Raw genomic sequence first — 19,671 nt, forward strand, 5'->3', positions numbered from 1 at the left:
TGGAATAATCTGTTCACACGAAAAATTTTCTTCTGCCTCTTCTGAGTTAAGGGCAGGCTTATGCTCTGAACTCTATTTTATGCTTTGGTTGTTGAATTCACTTCAACCAACATGCCAGGTTAACAGAGCAGAAAGCTCTGAAAGCCTGAAAGAAGTTTGCTGTCTGTAACATGCTATGTGTGAAACACAAAGATGACTGATATTTCACTTCTGATCTGGAAATTGGCTTCTTGTTTGCTGACCTATATATGAAATCTCCAGTCATGGACGGAAAGAGAGTGGAGCTCAGCCCACCACCCAATAGCCTGCTAGTCCGGTGCTGCTGAAACTTAATTAGTCTGGTCTCAAAGGACCACTGACCTGGAATTTCTATTTCCCAGAACCCAGAAAGCTGTTGCACATTGTGTCAAGCTGTTGCACATTGTGTCAAGGGTCCCAGGCTCTTTAGCAGCCCAAAAGCTTTCATTCAATGGGATGCTGAAAGTCCAGTTCAGGAACTTGAGCGTTCACCTGTGCATCTCCTCAAGGGGAGAGGAGAGTCATACAGATTTTTGGGTGATGGTCAAACCATTACAGTGTTAAGAAATCAGAATCTGATTGCCATCAGTGTATCAGGATATGATTTGTTCTCACCAGAACAAAGATGAGATGGAACTAAAATGTCTCCGTATTGCATACTGTATTTCTAAGCCTAATTTAAAACTGCACATGAAGACAGCACTGGGAGATCCTCACACTGAAAACACCCATAGAAGTATTACTATAATTTATATATTCTTGAGTACTTAGAGGCTCCACCATTACCACTGAGAGGTACCTGAATGCCTCACAAGCTTATCTCCACAGCAGCCCCATAAACAAGGGGTGTGCACGGACCCCTGTTTGAGGGCAGAGGCAGAGCTACCTGCCAACATCTCAGAGCAGAGTAGGCAACTGGCACTGATGCTGCTACGCTAATGCTACAGTCAGTTAGAAACCTTTCATTTCCAGCAGCTCCTCCCCAGTCCCAGCCCAGGGAAAAAGACAGCAGTCTTTTAGCTTCTTGGATCTCTTTTTTCTGGTCAGAACCAAGATGGAACAAGATTTGTAAAAGATGTTCTCCAAATAGCTCTGGATGGTTAATTCTGCGCGGAGACTCCTTTTATCTAACAAGATTTCCTGCCATTGGAGTTTCAGTAAGGAGCCTGAGCAGGAACTGCTATCTTGCTGCAAAGCCGTCTTCAGAGGCAACAAGTCTTAAGTCTGCTGCTATCCTGGTGATTTATCTCCTGCAGAGGTACATATGCTGCACAACCCTACATATGTGTAGGGTTATGTACACCCTGTACAACCCTAAGAACAGCCACATTGGTCCAACCCAGCATCTGTCTAATGCAGTATATTGAATTCCTGAAGTTGATGTCTAGGAAAGGATATAAAACCCAAGTTTGTACAGAGACATCCTTCCCTCCAGTATGTTCTCCTGCGCTGGGGACAGTGGTTTGCCGGCATTTATTTTTTGGGTAGTTTCAGTGAGAAGCCTTGTAGTTTATTTCCGTTCATATTCAGGCTGCAAATTAGAGCACACACTGGCCCTACCTGTTTGTCTAGGCACTAGTTAAAAAGCTGAGCACAGGCAGTGCAGCTGGATGCTGTGGTCCTCACCAGCATGCCAAGCCAGCAGCTGCTGGAAGGGTGCTCTCCATTGGGCAAGTGAAAGCTGGTGCAAGAGTGAAGCCAGGCATCCCTGCAGCCTGCAGAGACAAAAAGCAAACCGAGGGGGAGCAGACACAAGGTCGGCAGGGCAGAGTGAGCTTCTTCCATGGAGGGTGCAATTCAAACCTGCTGAAGCTAGCAGAGAAGGTTTTAAGATAGACTGTAGTTCTGCTAATGGGGCCCTGCAAAACCACTGAGATTTGAACATCTCCTGAAGGGAGCTGGCTTAATTTTCCCTGCTGCTCATTCCCTGCTTCCTCTGCTGCCTACAGCAATGTCAACCAGTGTCAGGTGGTCTTGTGCTTTGGACAGTCACTGATCAAGAGCAGGAATGAGAACAACAGTTCATTTCATACAGGCCACTGAACAGCAGCCAGTGCAAGGCCTGGGCTAGGTGTAGAACTGACAGCGCAAGAGTGGAAAGCTGGATTACATCCCATTAGTCCTCCCTTGGGCCTTGCAGCAGTCCCTCCAGGCTCAGAAAATTTGAAGCACTCAATGTAGACCTGCCAGGTCTCATTTACATGGAGGGAGACTCACTCATTCATGAGTCATTTCAAAGCATAGGGTCAAACTGATCCCTGGTGCTGTTCTGACAGGGTCAGAGGGAGAAGAAAAATCCATCAGTGAGAAGTGAGAGTAGACTGACACCAGGAATCAATTTGTCCCTCTTGCTTGCAGCGTCAGGGTTTTGCTGCACGCGTTTCAGTATGACATTTTGAATCTCCTTGCCTAGTTTCTACCAGACTCATTCTGCCACAGACTTGCTCTTGGAGAAATATACTATTGGAAATTCCCCCCAAAAGAGAATTCTTAAGGCCTTTAGGCCAAACTTTTGATTAACTTGGTGGAGTCAACAGAGCATAGACATGGTTTCAAGTCCTGCTGCATTTGTCTCCTGAAAAAAGGGAAGCTGACAGGAGTTCTGCATACTGATGTGTTCACTCAGAAAGCTGGGAATCTTTTCAGTCTCTATGTTATGCTTCAATTGCAGGGAGAAAGAGCCAGAGCCAGCAGGGAGCAAGACGCTGGGAACTCAGCAAGCTGGCAGGAGTTCAACACGGAGCAAAGCTGAAAAAGAAGGCTGGGATCTCCTTTCACTGCAAAACGGTCAAAATCCATGCAGGTTGATTTTATTTCACTTTAAAATCAAGAGAAGTTTTTTTTCCCATGGAGCTGTGCAGAAGGTCCAAATCCAACTGCTGCCCAGTTACAGAGGGAGTATGGAGTTCAAGCTTGCTTTCTCACCATGGAGTATCTCCTGACATCTAATCTACATCACTGGAGCCAGTTCGGGCCCAGCAGGTTTCTTCCCAGTTTGTTTTCAGTTGTCTTTCTTTTGTCAAAACCATGCAAAATGCCAAGTTTGGACATAAAAGCAGGGAGTATCTAAGTTCTGCTTTGAAGTCGACAATTCATCTGAAGTGGGAACTGAGATTTAAGGGAACACAAACCCATGTGACTTAAAACTGAAAAAATGTTTCTCTAAGCCTTTGAGAGCTGCAACAAGATTTCACATTGCTCCACTTTGAAATATTCTTTACTGGTTTTCAAAAGCAAAGTGTACACAGGCACAGTGTCCTGAAGTGACCAGCAGCATGAATTGAACAGATCAATTAAAACTGATGGATCTATCAATCTTGACAGTGTCATATTAAAGACGAGGACAACAGACTAAAATACCAGCTCCCTTAAGAGAAAAGGACAAAAATATTTGCGTGTCTTAACTTCAAAGCCTTAGTGTGACCACTGGGATTATTGTAACAAAGCGCTCTGACATGGTCACAGACGTGACAGATTGACAAACGAGGGCTGGTGGGTGGTGCTGTCTGTAAAAGTGTGAGAGAGGGGAGATCAGATTGAAACACAATCTGCCAACAACAAAAGAAGTCACTGAAGGGAAGTCCTGGGCATTTAAAAGACCCAGCTTCTTACCAAAGAAATGGGAGGAGGAGGGGAATCTCCTTTCGTTTGTTGGTTGCTTGTGACCTAAATACTTTGCAACTAAGTCAGGGAATCCACCTGCTTAAAAGTAAGAAAATAAACTTTTGTTTGTTTACTGAGTTGTTTTTATTGAGAGCAATAGCTGGGCAAAACAGAGCTGTGCATTGCCTTGGTGGTGCTGAGCAGAGGGGGGAATCCCTTGCCTGGTTTTGGCTGGACATGTAATTTTGTCCATATTCACGGCTGGCACACAGGCAGGGGTGGGAAGTTAGCTATGCCTCCTAAAGTCAACACAGTTCACAGCCACAAAGATGAACCGTAACAATTTTTTTGCATAAGAAGGGATCATGCCAAAGTTGGTGTTATCATGTGTCCTGCCCAAGGCATCTGAAACTCTTACCTACTCTACAATAAAGCAACAGAGCTCATGATAGGGAAAACAAACGTCAAAAGGGTTTAGAGTGAGCTGGACTAACAGCATGCTGCTGGCCCTTTTTATAACCTCGGTGGGTCAATTCAATTCACCGAACTGGTGTAAAATAATGCAGCAAAGAAAAACAACAGAAAAGGTTTTTCTGCCAGTTTAGCAGGCTGAACTGGCTCACGAAGGTGCCTCATATAAGACCAGTGCCTGTGCAAGGGAAGCAGCAGCTCTTGCCTGAAAATGAAGGCAGTGGACTGCCCCTTCAGCAACAGCAAGATGTTAGATCCTTTCAGCCATTGGATGGGATGTCACCCTGCGCAAGCCTGGCATTTCAACAGAGGTAGGGGGCAAACGCAGGCAGCCCTATAAGCAGGCAACCCCTCAAGACAGTCTGTAAAAATTTACACCAGCATGCTCATATGGAGAGCAGCATCTCCATGGAAAGTCTCTCTTGGGTCTCAAAGGGATCTCAAAGTGATCAAAGTGATCTCCTGCTGTTCTGGGCATGCCTAAAAATGACTGTTGCTGAAAGGAATTAGGTGAAAAACATACACTCTTCTGGTTTCAAGACGGTTTCTTTTGTGTACTAAGCAGCCCTTTGTGTAGCGCCAGATTAGACAGTTCCTTCTAAAGCCAAGCCGTTAGTATCCCCCCTTTCTGATGTGAGACACTGCAGGGAAAGAGACACAATATCCTTACCCCTCATTGCCAGGAGAATATGACAGTAAAAGGCATGGGACAGCAAGAAGGATTCAGAGACAGGTTTGCAGCTACTTTAAACTTGGTTACTGGAAGCTGCCCTGACTTTATGACAGCGTTCAAGAACTAGAAGACATGTGGAAATAATCCAGACAGGGATTGCTTAGAAACCTTGGCTGCTCTGATTTTGCCACAAGTCAGTACAACTTTCCCTTCAATCCTCACTCCCATAGACACGAATTTGATACAAATGCCCTCATCCTGGCCAAAGCCAGCAGATATTTTGAGTCAATTTGCCCTTGTTTAATCTCAAGTGGAAAGGGAAGGCAGCAAAAGAGCCAACATTCAGCTCTGACCCTGCTGCCAAGGAGGGGAGTGAGAAGGACTCACCCAAACTCAACGTGCACATCCCACCTCCAACACGCTTACCTTGCTTTGCTTTCTGTCCAGATAGAACTGATGTTGACTAATGGCCATAGCCCAGATAGACTTTATCAGTGCTGGACAGGCGTACCAGGTATGCACAGCGATGCCACTATGCCCAAAAGTCCTCCTGGTCACAGACGCCCTGGAGAGGAGGAAAGAATGAACTGGGGTTACACAAAGTTTCCTCAGATGGGTTCTGCTGCAGAAAATAACCATAGACCTCTTAGTAAAAGCTGCTCTCCTTACTGAGCACACCCTTGCACTAATGGGAAAAATGGTTGGAGAACAGTAATAAATAGCTATTGAAGCCAAGAGAGCCTTCACTTACTGGACTAGTCCAGTTTGTCCAGTTTGATCTGAACTTCTGAGTTTGGTCCAGCTGATGTTGGCCTGTTATGTGTCCCAGAGCAGTCACTAATGCCGAAGTGCCTGTGAATCCTGTGCGCCTCACATGCTGAGACACCCAAGGCCAAGCCTTCATCCCCTCCACCACTTCTGGCTTTGGACAGTTGCTCCCAAATATCAGGATCCTCGTGACAACTAAAGACCTACAGGATCAATGGCTGCTTTAAACAACACGGGAGAAAAGTTTCAGGTACCTTGATTTCCCCATTTCTAAATGGCAGCAGGACTTGCCATGTGGTATGGAGTTGTGTGGCTCAGAGAGGGCTGCCTAGTACTCTGGAGAGAAGAATGCTACTCAGCGATTAGCTGAGTGAATATAAAAACAGGAAAAATAAGAGCTAAATGTTTCCTCTTTGGGACTCCCAATGGTCCTCAAATATTAGCAACAAATACAGGTTAGGCTTCCCCATGCTTTCACAGCTGTACAAACCTGTCTGATTATTCCTCCTCATCCCTCAACTCTAACCTCAACAACAGAGCCCCTGACACCTACACGCTGCTGGGTAAGCACTGCACAGGCTCGCAGCATCCTGGTTTACAGAACTCCTCCCACTGCACGGACATAAAATTGGCTGAATTAAACCAAGCCACTAATCTCCAGAGTCCAGAAGACATGAGATCCTCCTCTCCAGTCTATTAAGAGTCTATTGATGGAATATGATTACGAAAATGAACGCGAGCACAGGAATACAGGGTAGCCTAGAAAATCAATGCTTTGTTATGGCCTTTCACTCATGGACACAGATGGTGAAGAGAGGCCAGTGCAAGAGACAGCCAGGGGTGTAAGGCATGCTACGGAGGGGCTGCCGCAGTCCATAGCCCACAGGCACTTTGTGCAATGCAGACAGAGGCGATATCGCAGGACGGCCCAGGAGCTCCATCGTGCAATGCAAGGGCTGGGCGACTCTTTCCCCAGCCTCCTGAAGTGCTCATCTGTCAAAGCCCTGGTCCCGCTCTTGCATCTGCACTGGTGTCCCTGGGCTACTGCCCTGTCTGAAAGTGGAGGCAAAGGTGAGGCAGAAAGAAAGCACATGGTGCGAGAAAGTTGTGCTGGAGCCAAGAACGAAAGACAAGCAAAACCTCGTAGCAAAATGGCAACTGCTGGCCAGATTTGGTTTGGGAGACGGGTGACAGCTCTTGTGCTGAGGCCTCTTCAGTGCTGCAAAATGCGTTACTGACTCAAATCATTAAGCCACAAATTGGAGTGAAATATCCTCTGAGAAAACAGCCACGGCCAATGCAAACAAGGCTTGTGACAACAGAGATCTCATGTTTCAGAGCTACCCTGACCTGAGCCGTTCCATGCTGCCCTGTCCCGTCACAAGCATTGCCCTTTCCATGGACGCAGCAGCACGGAGGCAGAGGGTCCTGATGAGGAAGGATGCTGGGCAGCCCCATCCCCATCACTGGACGTGGAACTGGAAGGTGCTCCTGGAGTTGAGGCCGAGGGGCGGGATTCAACTCTGGGTGCTTTATACTGGTCTGAGAGACACAGATCACTGCAGCACATTGGCATATAAGGCTCTGAGTCATTAAAGTACTCAAACACGTTTGAGCTTAAATCTTGGTGTCATCCTGTTCAATTCAAACGTAGCTACTTGTTTTGAACTCTTGGAAACAAACTCCCCAAGCCATTCTTCTTCTCATCTCAACAGCAGCAATTTCCTATTTTTTCCCTCTTTGGGACCTGTATATTTTTCCAGTCAAAAGTGCAAAACCTGTTAGAAAGTCTGCATACTTAGATGATCCTGGATACCGACTTGCTTTTCACAGCTGTCTTTCGGGGAGCTGTTAGAAATGGCCCATGGATGTTTTTTCCACGACTTTCCTCCATGCATACCACACACGATATGGAATTAACCCTGTTTATATGCCCTAAAATGTATTATTTCCCTCCTTCAAGGAATAAGGAACTGGGAAGAAGAGAGGTTAAACGCCTTGCTCGGGACAGGAACAAGGGGCAGAGGCAGGGCTGGAAAGGCCCAGCCCTTACCGCAACCGCCGAGCCGTGCCTGCTTTCCCGAGCCCTCAGCCTGCGAGTGTGGCTTCGCTGACTCAGACTCTGGTTTGGCTACACGGAGAGGAACGCTGAGAGCACACCACGCTGGCTACTCCTCCGCCTCCACGCGCCGAGCAGCTCCTTGCAGGAGTCCATCCCCCTGGGCTGGAGACTGCAGCTCGCGCTCTGTTCCCACCGTACCACTGCAACGCGCTGTACACCCCGAGTGCCTGTTTGACACAGGAGACGGGACTGAAGCAAACGCTGTCTGGCTATTAAAATCAACTGAGTTCATGCCCACATAGCAAGCAAGTACGAAGGAGCATCCAGCACCACTCATGTAGGAAAGGGCTTTGTCCTTGTGGCACCATTCCAGAAAAACAGAGTAGTGGAATAAAAAAAGGTCAATAATTCCCACCACCTAAATTCAAACGACACACAGTTGGAGACACAGGAGCTTCCTCTGCGCGGCCACGTTTCATGCATGACAGAGTTGCAAATATCACAGTGGTTTTAATGTCCCTGAGCTATTTGCTTTCTTTCCCTTGCAATTGCTGCTCGCAGGAAATGGCCAGCCTTGGCGTTCGGGGGATTCTCGCTGCTGTGTGTTTGCAGCACGCGTTTCTGACGCTTTGCCTGCTGACTAAGGCTGGGGGGGGGGGGGGGGGGAAGCAGGACACCACCCCCAGCTCCCGGTGCTGGAAGATCTCCCAGCGCTTTCTCAGCTTCAGAAATTTGCTCTGCTGGATTTCATGGGACTATTTACATGCTTAATAATAAGCAGATCCCTAAATGCTCTGCTACCCTGGAGCTGCATTTTGCTAAGGGCTGTTCTATTCAGTTTTTGCTTTAACAAAATGTATCTGTGGATGCAGGCACCCTTGCAGTGGTGTGGCTGTGGTCATATCAGGACCAATAGATACAGAAGCTGAACGCAAAATTGCCCTAATCGAAGTACATGTATTAGTACACAGATAGGCATGGGAAACAGGTGAAACAGGATCACAGCTGAGCGACCAGCAGAACACGCTACTACCCAGCAGCACATCAAATCAGTCTGGAGAGACAAAGCTAGTTTCTATCAATCAGCCTTATTCATGCTTTATGTTGCAAGTGAGACTTGGATTTTAATGGGAACAACTTACAGAGCGGTATACACACCAGAGGATCTTTTTCACTGTCTGTGGTACCCATCCACTAACACAAACGAGTAAGGGGTGCATCTGATCACTGCATTTTGCAGTACGGCCATTTGAACTCACTCTCTCCCACGTTAGGTCTCTAAAGGAAGAAACAAGACTCCTCTGCCAAAAAGACCGATGGGCTTTGATCAAGACTGCCGGTAAACCTCTGGTACAGCGCCATCCCTTTCAGTCCAGCCGCTGAATATTCACAAGGCAGCGTGTGAGTACGAAATCTGGCGCCAATCTCCAGGCTCAGCGACGGAGCGGACCCTCGTGCAACGCGCAGCGGCTGCCGGCAGCGCTGCCGGGGCACCAGCCCTGCGCACCCCGCGGTGCCAAAACGGGGCGGGTGTGACAAAAACCAACGCTGGGAGCCGAGGGGAAACGCGACCTCGGACATACCCACCCCAGCACAACCCCCCTGCTAGGGACCAGCACCCCCCAGCTCGGCGGTACCCGCCGCGCCCCGGCCCCGCGCCGCCCGGCTCTCACCTGCGCGGGTCGTGCACCTCCACCGAGAACTTCTTCTCGCGGAAATAGAGGTTCTCCAGCTGCCTCCATTGGAAGATCTGCGGGCACAAGAAGGGCGTGAGGTGCCGCCGCTGCCTCCCGGCGCCGCGGCGGGGCTGCCCCGCTCCGCGCTGCTCCGCGCTGCTGCGCTCCGCTCCGCCCCGCCCCGCCCCGCGCGGGCGGCCCGGCCCGGCCCCGCGTCCTGCCCCCCGCCCCGCCGCGCACGGAGGGAGGCGCGGGGCGGCCGCGGCTGCGGCGGGGGCAGAGGCGGCGGGGCGCTCCGCGGGGCGGGATCGCGGGGGCTCCAGACGCGCAGCCCCCGGCGCCCAGCCGAGGTGGCCTCGCTCCCTGAGTCGGGGCTCGGCTAAGCTGCAGGGCACCGCTCCGGGGAAGGGGGCCGCGCCGTGCCCGGCCCTGCTTTCATCCCAGCTTTCTTCCGCGGGGAATGAACGAAACTTGTACAAACATTAGCTCGGTGGTGTCAGTTTATCTGCGGTGCTGACAGCGCCCAGGGTGGTGCCAGCGCTCCGCTTTGCTCGGGCGGTACGAAACACGGGAGCGGGTTATGTGCTCGCCTCCCTTTACAGGCTGCCCCACCTCGGAGCACCTTGCAGGCAAAATCAGTGCTGTCACCATACTGGGGAAACTGAGGCACGATGTGGGGGAACGATTTGCCCATGCTCACTCAGTGCTTCAGTGCAGTCAAGGAGTAAAATTCAGCGCTGCCAGGTGCTAGCTCGGTGCCCCCCCTCCAAGTAAGCGTGGGCACGTTTCCATGGGGCTCTCCCTGGCCCATGTGTGTCCATGGGCACAGGGACGCAGCAGAGGCTGCATCTGGTTCGCGCTTCCCCCATGCCCGTGCCTTATTGAAGACTTTCTGCTCTCCAGAGTGTACAAGCAGAACACAACGCGGTGGCTGCAAGCATTATGCCAGCTCCTGGCCTCCTCCTCGTCACAAGCTGGGGACCAAAAATCAAAGTGGCATCCTGGCTTCCAGGCTGCTGATCGACAGAGAGGAAGCAGCCTCCCCCCAGCTATCCCACGCTTTTCACCTTGCTTGCACCAGCCCTAGCAAGCTGCAGAGCTCCGGCCCGGGAGGTTACCTTGCCCCTGCTGAGTGCGGCCAGCAGAGCTTTCCCTGGTCTGTACTCCCTCTCCTACTACAAGCAGCTTCTGCTGAGTTCCTGTCCTACCCCCAAGGAAGGAGCCGGCTCCTGCCATGCGGAGATAAGCCGCTGGCCAGTGTCAGCCTTCTGGAGATACGTAAACAGGAGGCATAATTTGATTTTCACTGATTAAGCTGCTAGTGGACGTGAAATCTAGAAAATAAGGCAAGCTACAGTGGAGGGACAAATGTTTCCCCCCCGCTAAACCTCGGGGCACCAGAATTCAAAACACGCCTGATGTTTGTGTTTGTAAAAGTTTCCAAGCGAGCGGCTTTTTGTTTTGTTTCTTTTTTTAAATGGGTGTTTGGGAGGAAGCGTGGGGTGGGGGCTCTGACAGCTCCACCGTGCTCAGCTGCAGCTGCGGCAAGGGCTTGTCTCCCTTTCAGTGTCACCAGAGCACCGAGCTGCCCCGTGCTCTGGGGTTGCTGCATGGTTTAGCGAGGCAGGAGGGCAGGGCAGGAAGGGGACGAGGAAGGATGGGGAAGTTAAGAGGGGTGACACAGGCTAGGTGACACTGTCTTGACGGGACTAATTTCTTTCTCCTACTGAAAAAAAATCACTGCATAAAAATCATAATCACAAAACGGAGCACAGAAATCTGCGTTATTTTACCCACTGGGAGAGGACAGACTTGCGGTGAAAGGGTTAAGCTGGGAATTGAGATCTCAATGTGAAGCCTGTCTCTGTCACAAGCTCTCTGTGCACTTTAGCTAAGCTTTAAAGGCACGAAAAGGCAGTTTGGGGCCTAAACTCCCACTGACAACAACAGGGGTCAAGCATGAGTCTGCCATGTGGGTCTCCGGAAACCTCCCTCTGCCTTTCCAGATGCCCATCTGTAAAACGGGGAGGAGAAAATGGCTGTGCCTCGCAGCACATAGCAAAGACATGTTTGGGAGGCGCTCAGACATGTGGAGCACACAACTGTCCAAAACCCAACAGGTCACACCCTTCGCAAAATATCCCTCCGCTCCCGGATCTCCCTGTCGTCTCCCTATTTATGGCTAAACTATGGCGTGGTGCAAAAAGGATTTGAAAGCCTTTTCCGAGCTGTTGGGAGTCGCTGTGCTTGGAGGGTTTGTCCCAGAATCAGCACAGGTACACGTGGAGAAGTCTTCACTGTGAGCCTGTTCCCTACGCTCTAAGCCTTTTGTATTTTGTCCTCTGTGCTAATAAACCTCACAGGCAACGCTGCTCAGTTCATTAAGTCCAGCGAAGTTTCCCTTCGATGATTAACTCCAACTGTCCAAACACATAAGGCTCCATGGGAGCCATTCAGACGCTGAAACGTAGGCGTCTCGTGCCATGTCACATGCCCCAGGGTACCCTGCCTGGCCTCCGGCTGCTGCCCCAGGAGGGAGGGGGTCTGCCATAGGTCTGCTGTTGTATCTGCTGGCCCTGTATGGATGCTTTGGATCCCCAACAGCTTCCAAACTGTGTTAAACACCCATGTTTTGGGCACTGGAACAGCTCCCCAGATAGCTACACTTGTATATTTAGTTTCTCTATTTTTGTTGGCAGGGTATAGAAAGAGGCAAATGCTGACTTTTGGGAGGAAGGGGATGAAAGTGACCCTACAACCTGCGTTTGCGTCTTTTTTCCGTAATGTTACTTTCCAGAACATATATATATATGTTTTACCGTTGCTGTAACTATGCTCTCCCTTTGCTCCCCAAATATTTTTCTGCAGCCTCTCGCTCATGTTGCCCATGTTGATCTGAGGGGTCTCACCCTTCCTACACATAAGGAATCCAATCTGCAAAAATGTTAATACCCACAAGAAGGTATCCGCTTTCCTGTTCACAGCCCCTCAGGAGAAACAATGCCTAATTTCTCCCTTCAGCCAGACCTCCTAATGTAAGCAAGCTGTTCCCTTCCCAGTTGTCTGGCTTACGTATGGTTTCAAATTGATGTTGTTAATTCAGCGACAGATGCACAGGGTGCCATTAGTGGGTCTTTTTAAACGGAAGCCTAATTTTTTACCCATCAAGAGCCTTTTACCATGTTGGTACTTAACATTCACCAGGGAATAAGAGCCACAGCAAGGAGCTGGCCATATTTTCAACACAATCTTGCAGAAATGCAGAGACAACGGATGTGTGCAATATTTGGTGTACCCGTTCTGGGGCTAGTTTAAGTCAAAGCATCCATGTTGAGGGCAGGTTTGCCTCCTCTTACACCCAGCCTGGTTCTGGTTCTGTGTCATTTGGCTTATGTTTGTCTTTTGTTGATTTGCAGGCCTGAATCCAATGCCTGCCTGTGTGGCTGGGAAGATTTCTATTGACTTTAACTGGAGTTGTATTAGGGCTGTAGTGACTTTAACTTTGTGGGATGGACAACTGCAGTCCTATGCTTATTCAGAGAAAAGGTACCTCACAGCAGGAACAGGGACAGCATCTCCCCAAACACCCTAGAAACAGGGCTTGGAGGAAATTACTCGGCAATACAAGCTGAGAGCATGGTTCCCCTGCCCCTTTAATAGCTGCCCTCACTTTGAGCCTGCAGACAAGGTGCCGATTAGTGGTGCTTGTGGTGGGGTGAGTTTCTGTGATGTGGTGGTTTGCCCACTGGGATCTCTTCTGAGGTCAGCAGCCCGTTTTGGATCATGCAGCATGGGGCAGCTTTCAGATGGGAACAATTTTTGGTAGCGGTCATCATTATAGGCTGTGCCTGAGACCATTTAATCTTCAATAGATGCTTAAGGAAGTCTTCCTGAGACTGGCTTTTGAGCACAGCTGCACACTCCTGTGTGCATGTGAAAGGGAAAGGGGTTACTAAAAGACAATAAAAGAATTATACTTAGACCCTCTTTGTCTGAGTCAAGGAGACTGTCTACACTGTGGGCTCTGATTCATTATGCCAATAAAACTGGAACCAATATTATCACTTGAATTTGCAAGACTGCTTATCAATCTGCAAACATGCAAGGGGGTATCTGGGGAATAGCTGTTCCATGTTGTACCATGTGTACCATTTCAACTGCTTTGGGGTGAGTGGGGAGGCTATGGTGGGGACACCAGTGCCAGAAATGGCTTTTCTGCAAAGCTGGCAGCTTAGAAAAAGAGCCAGGGGAGGGATCTGAGTGTTGTATGGTGCGTTTTGGAGAATTCAGGTGCAAGCTACAGGAATTGTCTCATCAGAAACTCCTTCCAAGACGCAGGCAAGCTCACCAGGCACCAGATGTTTGTGACCTGTTACAAAGAGCTGCAGTCAAAGCCCTTCAGACGCAAGCTTCTTTTGTGAGCACACTTGTGGTTTGCTGACTGTCCCCTAATTAGGCTGAGCCTGGAGGAGGGGAGGCCCAGGGATCTACATCCATGTCAGCCATCTGAGTCTGGAGGAGTTTTTTACCATTTTTATTGACTCTGGGACCAATGCAGTGGAGTTTGCACACTGCAGGAGGTAGGGTCACTGTGAGAGCATGTGAAGAATGTCAGAGGCTCCTGATAAAGAAGTGAAGGTGTTTTGTGGATGAAACGTAGGGGAGAGTTCCTGGCTTGGCCACTGATGGCCTGGGTGACCTGAATAAAGGACAAATGTGCAGGACTTTGGGCCTTGCTGGAATGACAAGCAGGGGATGAGCTTGCTGGCTGTATTCCAGTCATTTCTCCAGGTATGGTGAGGAAATACACCAGTGGCCAGGCAGAGTCCAGCCTTGCTCCTTATCCATCCACCTACAGCTCATGCATAGTGAACAGCATATTTGGAAAAGGAGGATAACAAGGCCTCTGTAAGGAGTTCACTGAGGTGTGGGGAGCTGAGTTAATGTGTGCTAGGCTCTGGGCTGTGCCCTCTCCCTTTGTGCTCAGAAAGCCTTGTCTGAGTACTCAGTGGAGGAACCGTATTTGGGAACCCCTGGCAGTAATGAGGCCATTGGCAGCTCTTATGGTTCACTGCAGCTCATGGCAGGGATGGGACAGAGAGGGCTGCTTAAGGGCAGCACTGGTAGTTGGTGCACAGTACTCTCTGGATTATGGTTCCTAGAGAAATGCACCCAAATAGCACAGGAGAGCAGTTCCTAGGCCTCCCTATCCTGAGGTGGGCCACAGGCAGAGCAGGGTTACTCAGTGATACGCATGCTCACAGTGGTTTCAGATATCAAGCTTGGTGGCTGTTCAGAATCACCCCAATACTAGCAAAGTCAGGAAGGATCAGATTCCAAAACCGAACCATCAGGCAACCCTCAGGGCTTTTGTCCTTGCAGCACAGGGTGCCCTCTGTTCTTAGGATCATCCTGGCATTTTTACTTCACAAATCTGTAGAGCTAGGATACCAGTGATGCCTCAGTCTTACCTGCACTCTCCCTGTGATTTTGATAGCATTTGGTGTTTTCATTAGAAGTCTTAAATTTCTAGAAGGCATTAGGGCTTGTGATGCCTCAAATGGCAGTTCTGTGGCACTCCTGCACTCTTTCCCTCTCTTTTGCACTTATGAGACCATGTCTGAAGTACCATGTTCAATTTTGATTTCCCCAATACAAGAAAGATACCAACAAACTGGAGTGACTCAAGTGGAGGCCACCAAGACTGTTTGGGGGTTGGATGACGGTTGTACACATGACATACAAGGACAGACTGGGTTTATTCAGCTTGGAGAAGTCTATGAGAGGTTCTAACTTGCTATCTGTCTGCTGTCTCTGGTGACCTAAATGGGAGTTATAAAGAAGATGGAGCCAGTCTCTTCTCAGAAGGGCCCAGAGAAAGGACAAGAGGCAACGGACACAGGTTACAGCAAGGGAAATTCTGACTAGATATATGAAAAAAAAATTAGCAAGGGTAGTCAAACACTTCACCCTGAGCAACCCGCTCTAACTTTGAAGTTGGCCCAACTTTGAGTAGTAGGTTGGACTACAGACTTCCAGAGGTCTCTTCAACATAAATTTTTCTGTGATTCTAAACATCTAATAAATGACCAATTGTGATTGGACTTACTAACCTATATGGCCTCCCCCAGTCCTTCAAGTCTTGCAACTTCTTAGATGATTAATGCCTTATTAAATCATAGTATGCAGAAGGAACAATCATCTCTCTGAATGCATAGACTACCACCTCAACACCCAGACAAGATGCTCTGAGAGGCTTCTAGGAATGGCAGGGAAAGAACACAATACATTTCTAGCAGCCCAAACACGACCTCTTCACTCAAGTATGCCGAATGCGAGAGCCAACCCTGGATGACATCCCAATACTAAAATGGGTACTAAACAATGAAACTAAACAATGACAGTATTTTCACACAGCTTGCCTGGGTGCAGCAACAAAATTCCAAGTCTTTTGTTTTGCAATTTAAAGACACAACAAGCATAAAGAAATTTCCTGCTTGGAAATATAATTATTTCCACTGAACAAACGAGCAAGTGAAATTCTAGGGGTTGAGCTATGCAGGAGGTCAGGATGGAGGTTATTAGTAGCCCTTTTTGGCCTTAAGATCTATGGAAATCACAGCTCCAGTGAAGTCAATGGCAGTTTTGTCCTATTGATTTCAGTGGGACCATGGTTTCCGGGCATGAATTTGTGTTCTGCCTTGAGCCAGCCCTGCTCCCATCAATCATACCTCTGTCAAACTAGTTAGAGTGAATGAGGAAGGATTTGGTTCAGGCAGAACAGCACCATCTCAGCTCAGACAAACGGGGTCTTGTTTCAGTGGCAGATTTACCAAGAGATTTCTGTGGGCTGTCACTTGTGAATTACCACGACCTATTGCTGAGGGTGCCCCCCTGGTCATGCAAGGGGGATGCTGCTGTACCATAACCAAGCCCTCCACCCTGCCATGCTTCCATTAACTCCTATATTTCTATCAGTTTGGGGTATTTTTTTTCTCTAACCTCCTAAAGCAAAAAATAAAAAGTTTCCTGTCTGATTTGATTTAGGAAAACAACCCCACCAATGCTCTTCCCAGAGGTCTGCCTTCCTCCCTTCCCCCATGAAATGAGAGAGTGGCTTGGCTAAGTGGGACTTTTGGTGGTCTGTCAACAATCCCAGCTCCCTATCTAATTACTTCTTCCCCTCAGGCTTCAGGACTCTCTTTTTGCCAAACAGACAAACAATTTCTGGTCCAACTTGAGATCCTTTTTGCTATATGCTATTCTCATGGGACTGCACCACCCTAACAAACATTTCTGGCTTGACCAAACAGAAATTGTGTCTAGATCTATATAATCACCAGTCTGTATTCATTTCCATTATGGAGACACAATTCCCTATTAAATTTCAAAGGGGTTTATTGGCTCAGAGACACAGCAAAGCAACAGATCACAGAGGGAAGAGCCGTTATTTGGACAAAATGTTATTTGTCTACATAATGCAACTTGATATTTGTGTCTAGCACTGTATCCAGAGTGGGAGATTTGACTTTGACTTTATATATGAACAAATCCACCTTTGATGTAAATATATCTGGTAGATCCTCTTACATATTTCACTGCTATCACCATGCTGGGTGTGTCTAAATTGACATGTCTACAGAGAACTTTTTTTAATGACTCCTATAAGTCAAATTTTCTCCTTTTTATCCTTTACAAAAAAATTCAAAGTGAGTAGTTCTTCCTGCATGGAAGATCTCTCCTTTCTGACATAATACTCTAATACATAGAGAAAGGATGCCCTATAGCCAAGGAGAACCTATGGAAGGAATCTATAGCCTATGAAGCAGCTATGGCACATTAGAATGATTCATCCAGTCCACAAACCATTCCTACCACTCTCTTCCCTAAAGATCCTCTTGTCTTACCCAGAGGCATGACTAAAGTATGTCTGTCTTGTAACCAAAATCCATGAACCTCCATCCTATGAAGCACGTATACCCAGCCACGCTATGCGGATGGACATGCATATGGAATCGTATGACTGAAAACATGCCCATGATGGAGGGTGCCTGCACTTGTGGTCCTGTGACAGCAGCAATCCCATACACATGGTGATGGCCTACAATGCATAACCTTGTGAGCCTGCTTACCAGGCCACTGACTTAAAGAGGCCTCATACTCATAGCCATTGAGTCCTGGCTCCTTGCCTGGCTTCACCCGGCAGGGAAGATGCTCAGGACTTTGGAGCAGCTGATGAACAAAGAGAAAGCATCTGAGAAGGGTGGGACAGGTGATGAGCCTGCTGCCACTTCAGAGCCAAGCACAAGGACTCAAGGAGGTTTTAATCTCACTCCAGATCTCTGCCCAAACTTCAGGGCGCTGAGGTCCAATTTGTTTCACTTTGTGCTGTCGGAGTAATTTGGTTTTGCATCTTGTTGAAGTTCCTGCTGTGTGCTGCAGAATCATTTAAGACTTGGCTGCTGTTTTTATAGAGAGTTAACCTTTAAGACCTAAATACAGCAAAGCACTTAAAGCAAGTGAGTTTTACTTTGATGGGACTACTCCTATATTTAATGGTAGCCATAGGCTTGACTTGGCTGGATCAGGGGATGGGACCTCATGCTGCAGCCTTTGCATTGCATATTCTTGCAGAAAACCCTGGAGACTGTGTGCATGTCAGCCTTTAGCACAGTTTATGTACACTGAACCGCTGGAAAAAATGCTAGCTTCCCTGTAAGACAGCACTGCCATAGGCTACCTATTGGTACATATATGTATTATAGTTGGTCAAGCTACACATTTACCTAGATGATGAAAACTGAGCATGATTTTTTTACAGTTACTTGATTTGGGAAAAGAACCCCACCAATGATCTTCCCAGAGGCCTGCCTTTCTCCCTTCCCCCATGAAATGAGTGATGTTTTTATGAGTTCCTCTATCTAGGCAGTCTACTTAGCTGTCTGAGATCAACCCTGTTTGCGAGAGACACTGAAACAAACGTTTATCAGCTTATATGAGATAAAAAGTGGCAATTATGACCTATACCTAAGTGCTAATTCATCCTGGCTCAACCATGGCAAATTCCACAGAGCCAAACTGTTCCCATCTTGTTCTGAGCTATGGGGTCCTTGTCTTCTGCTTCACAGAGTTAGGGTGTAGGTTAATGAGCATTTCTTTCTCTGGCTGCTGTGATTTATGCAGCCTGCACCCATCCAGCTCCTACAGCTGTGCTAGCGACAGCGATTGTGGACCACACAGTGAATGGGATTGGGAATGATTGAGGTTAAAAGTGACCACTTTTTTGGGCTGGATTATGCAGAGCTCTGATCACTTCTTCGGACCAGTTTCCTTCCTGGCTACACAACTATACCAGCATGACTGAGGAAGCGGCCCAGGGGAGGAAATGAGCCGTGGTGGAAGGGTCGTGAGGGGCAGGAGGGTGGTGAAGGCCATTTAAGCTGATGCAGCTGTCAAAAGAAATGTTCACTGAACAACAGCCTAGTGGGACATCTGGCCAAACCCCATGGAAATCCTCAGTCTCAGGGACAAAATCCTGCTTCCCAGCCCACTGTGCTCTGATCTGATTTATTCATCTCCCAGTGCTCTTGACAATTTTTTGGCACAGTGAGGTGCAGTAGGAAGGCATGGGGGTGCTTAGGGCAAGTGTGGGCAGGAAGGGAAAAGGGGAAGAGCCTGGTGCTGGATTGTAAACAATCCTGAAACAAGGGCAAGCAGTAGTAAAAAAGGTGCTAGTGACAACACTGTCTCCTGTGTAACAGGGATGGAATAAGGCTTTTTTAGCTGGGGAAGGTCTTAACACTCTGGCTGCTCTTCAATGGTAACAGCTCTGGGGTTTACATTTTGATATGGAATGAAATGGGGTGAGCAACCTTTCTCTATGAGAAGGAGCAGCACAGTAAGGAACCTCGCTTTATATACGTCTCCCTCCTCAAATGCTGTATGTTTGCAGACTCTAAACTAAGACTGAATTACTACACTATAAAACGAGTTGAACCTGCCGTGACCTGAAGACTGGTTCAGTTTACAGCCAAGTCCATAATCCAGAAAGCATGAAGGATCAGCAACGGGAAGAGAAATAAAAGCATTGAGCAGAAGGAGTCAGCAGATAGTCCCTAACAGTTAGCTAATCACAATGAATAATTTATTACAGCAATGCCACTGAGAGTCCACTAGCTTTTAAACCAGTATTTCCTGGAAATGTTTTTTGCTCCTCTTGCATCATTTGTAAAGTTGAAATATTTTATCCTTGTCTGCAATGCAAAGATGTTTGTGAAGGTCTTAGGAAAAGATGCTATTCCAAGAAGAGCACAATTAGCCATGAGGCCAATATACTCTCTCTGACCCCAGCTGATTCTGCCTGCTCTAGGGAAAGGCCTGCCTATTCTGAACATACCCCC

At 48.2% G+C, this 19,671-nt stretch overlaps 1 protein-coding gene across 7 annotated transcripts in view; it reads right to left on the bottom strand.

Moving 5' to 3' along the window:
• Positions 1 to 19,671, bottom strand: part of FRMD4A (FERM domain containing 4A) — a 299,143-nt gene that overhangs the window by 32,390 nt on the left and 247,082 nt on the right. For all 7 annotated transcript variants that reach the window (XM_064504777.1, XM_064504774.1, XM_026119401.2 and 4 more), the window contains exons 12-13: positions 9,269 to 9,345; positions 5,192 to 5,330 (exon numbers count right to left, since the gene is read on the bottom strand). In XM_064504777.1, coding sequence (XP_064360847.1) covers positions 5,192 to 5,330; positions 9,269 to 9,345 — 216 coding nt within the window. The remainder of the gene's footprint in view (positions 1 to 5,191; positions 5,331 to 9,268; positions 9,346 to 19,671) is intronic.

This window comes from Dromaius novaehollandiae, chromosome 1 (genome assembly GCF_036370855.1).
Source record: "Dromaius novaehollandiae isolate bDroNov1 chromosome 1, bDroNov1.hap1, whole genome shotgun sequence".
NCBI classification, from domain to species: Eukaryota; Metazoa; Chordata; class Aves; order Casuariiformes; family Dromaiidae; genus Dromaius; species Dromaius novaehollandiae.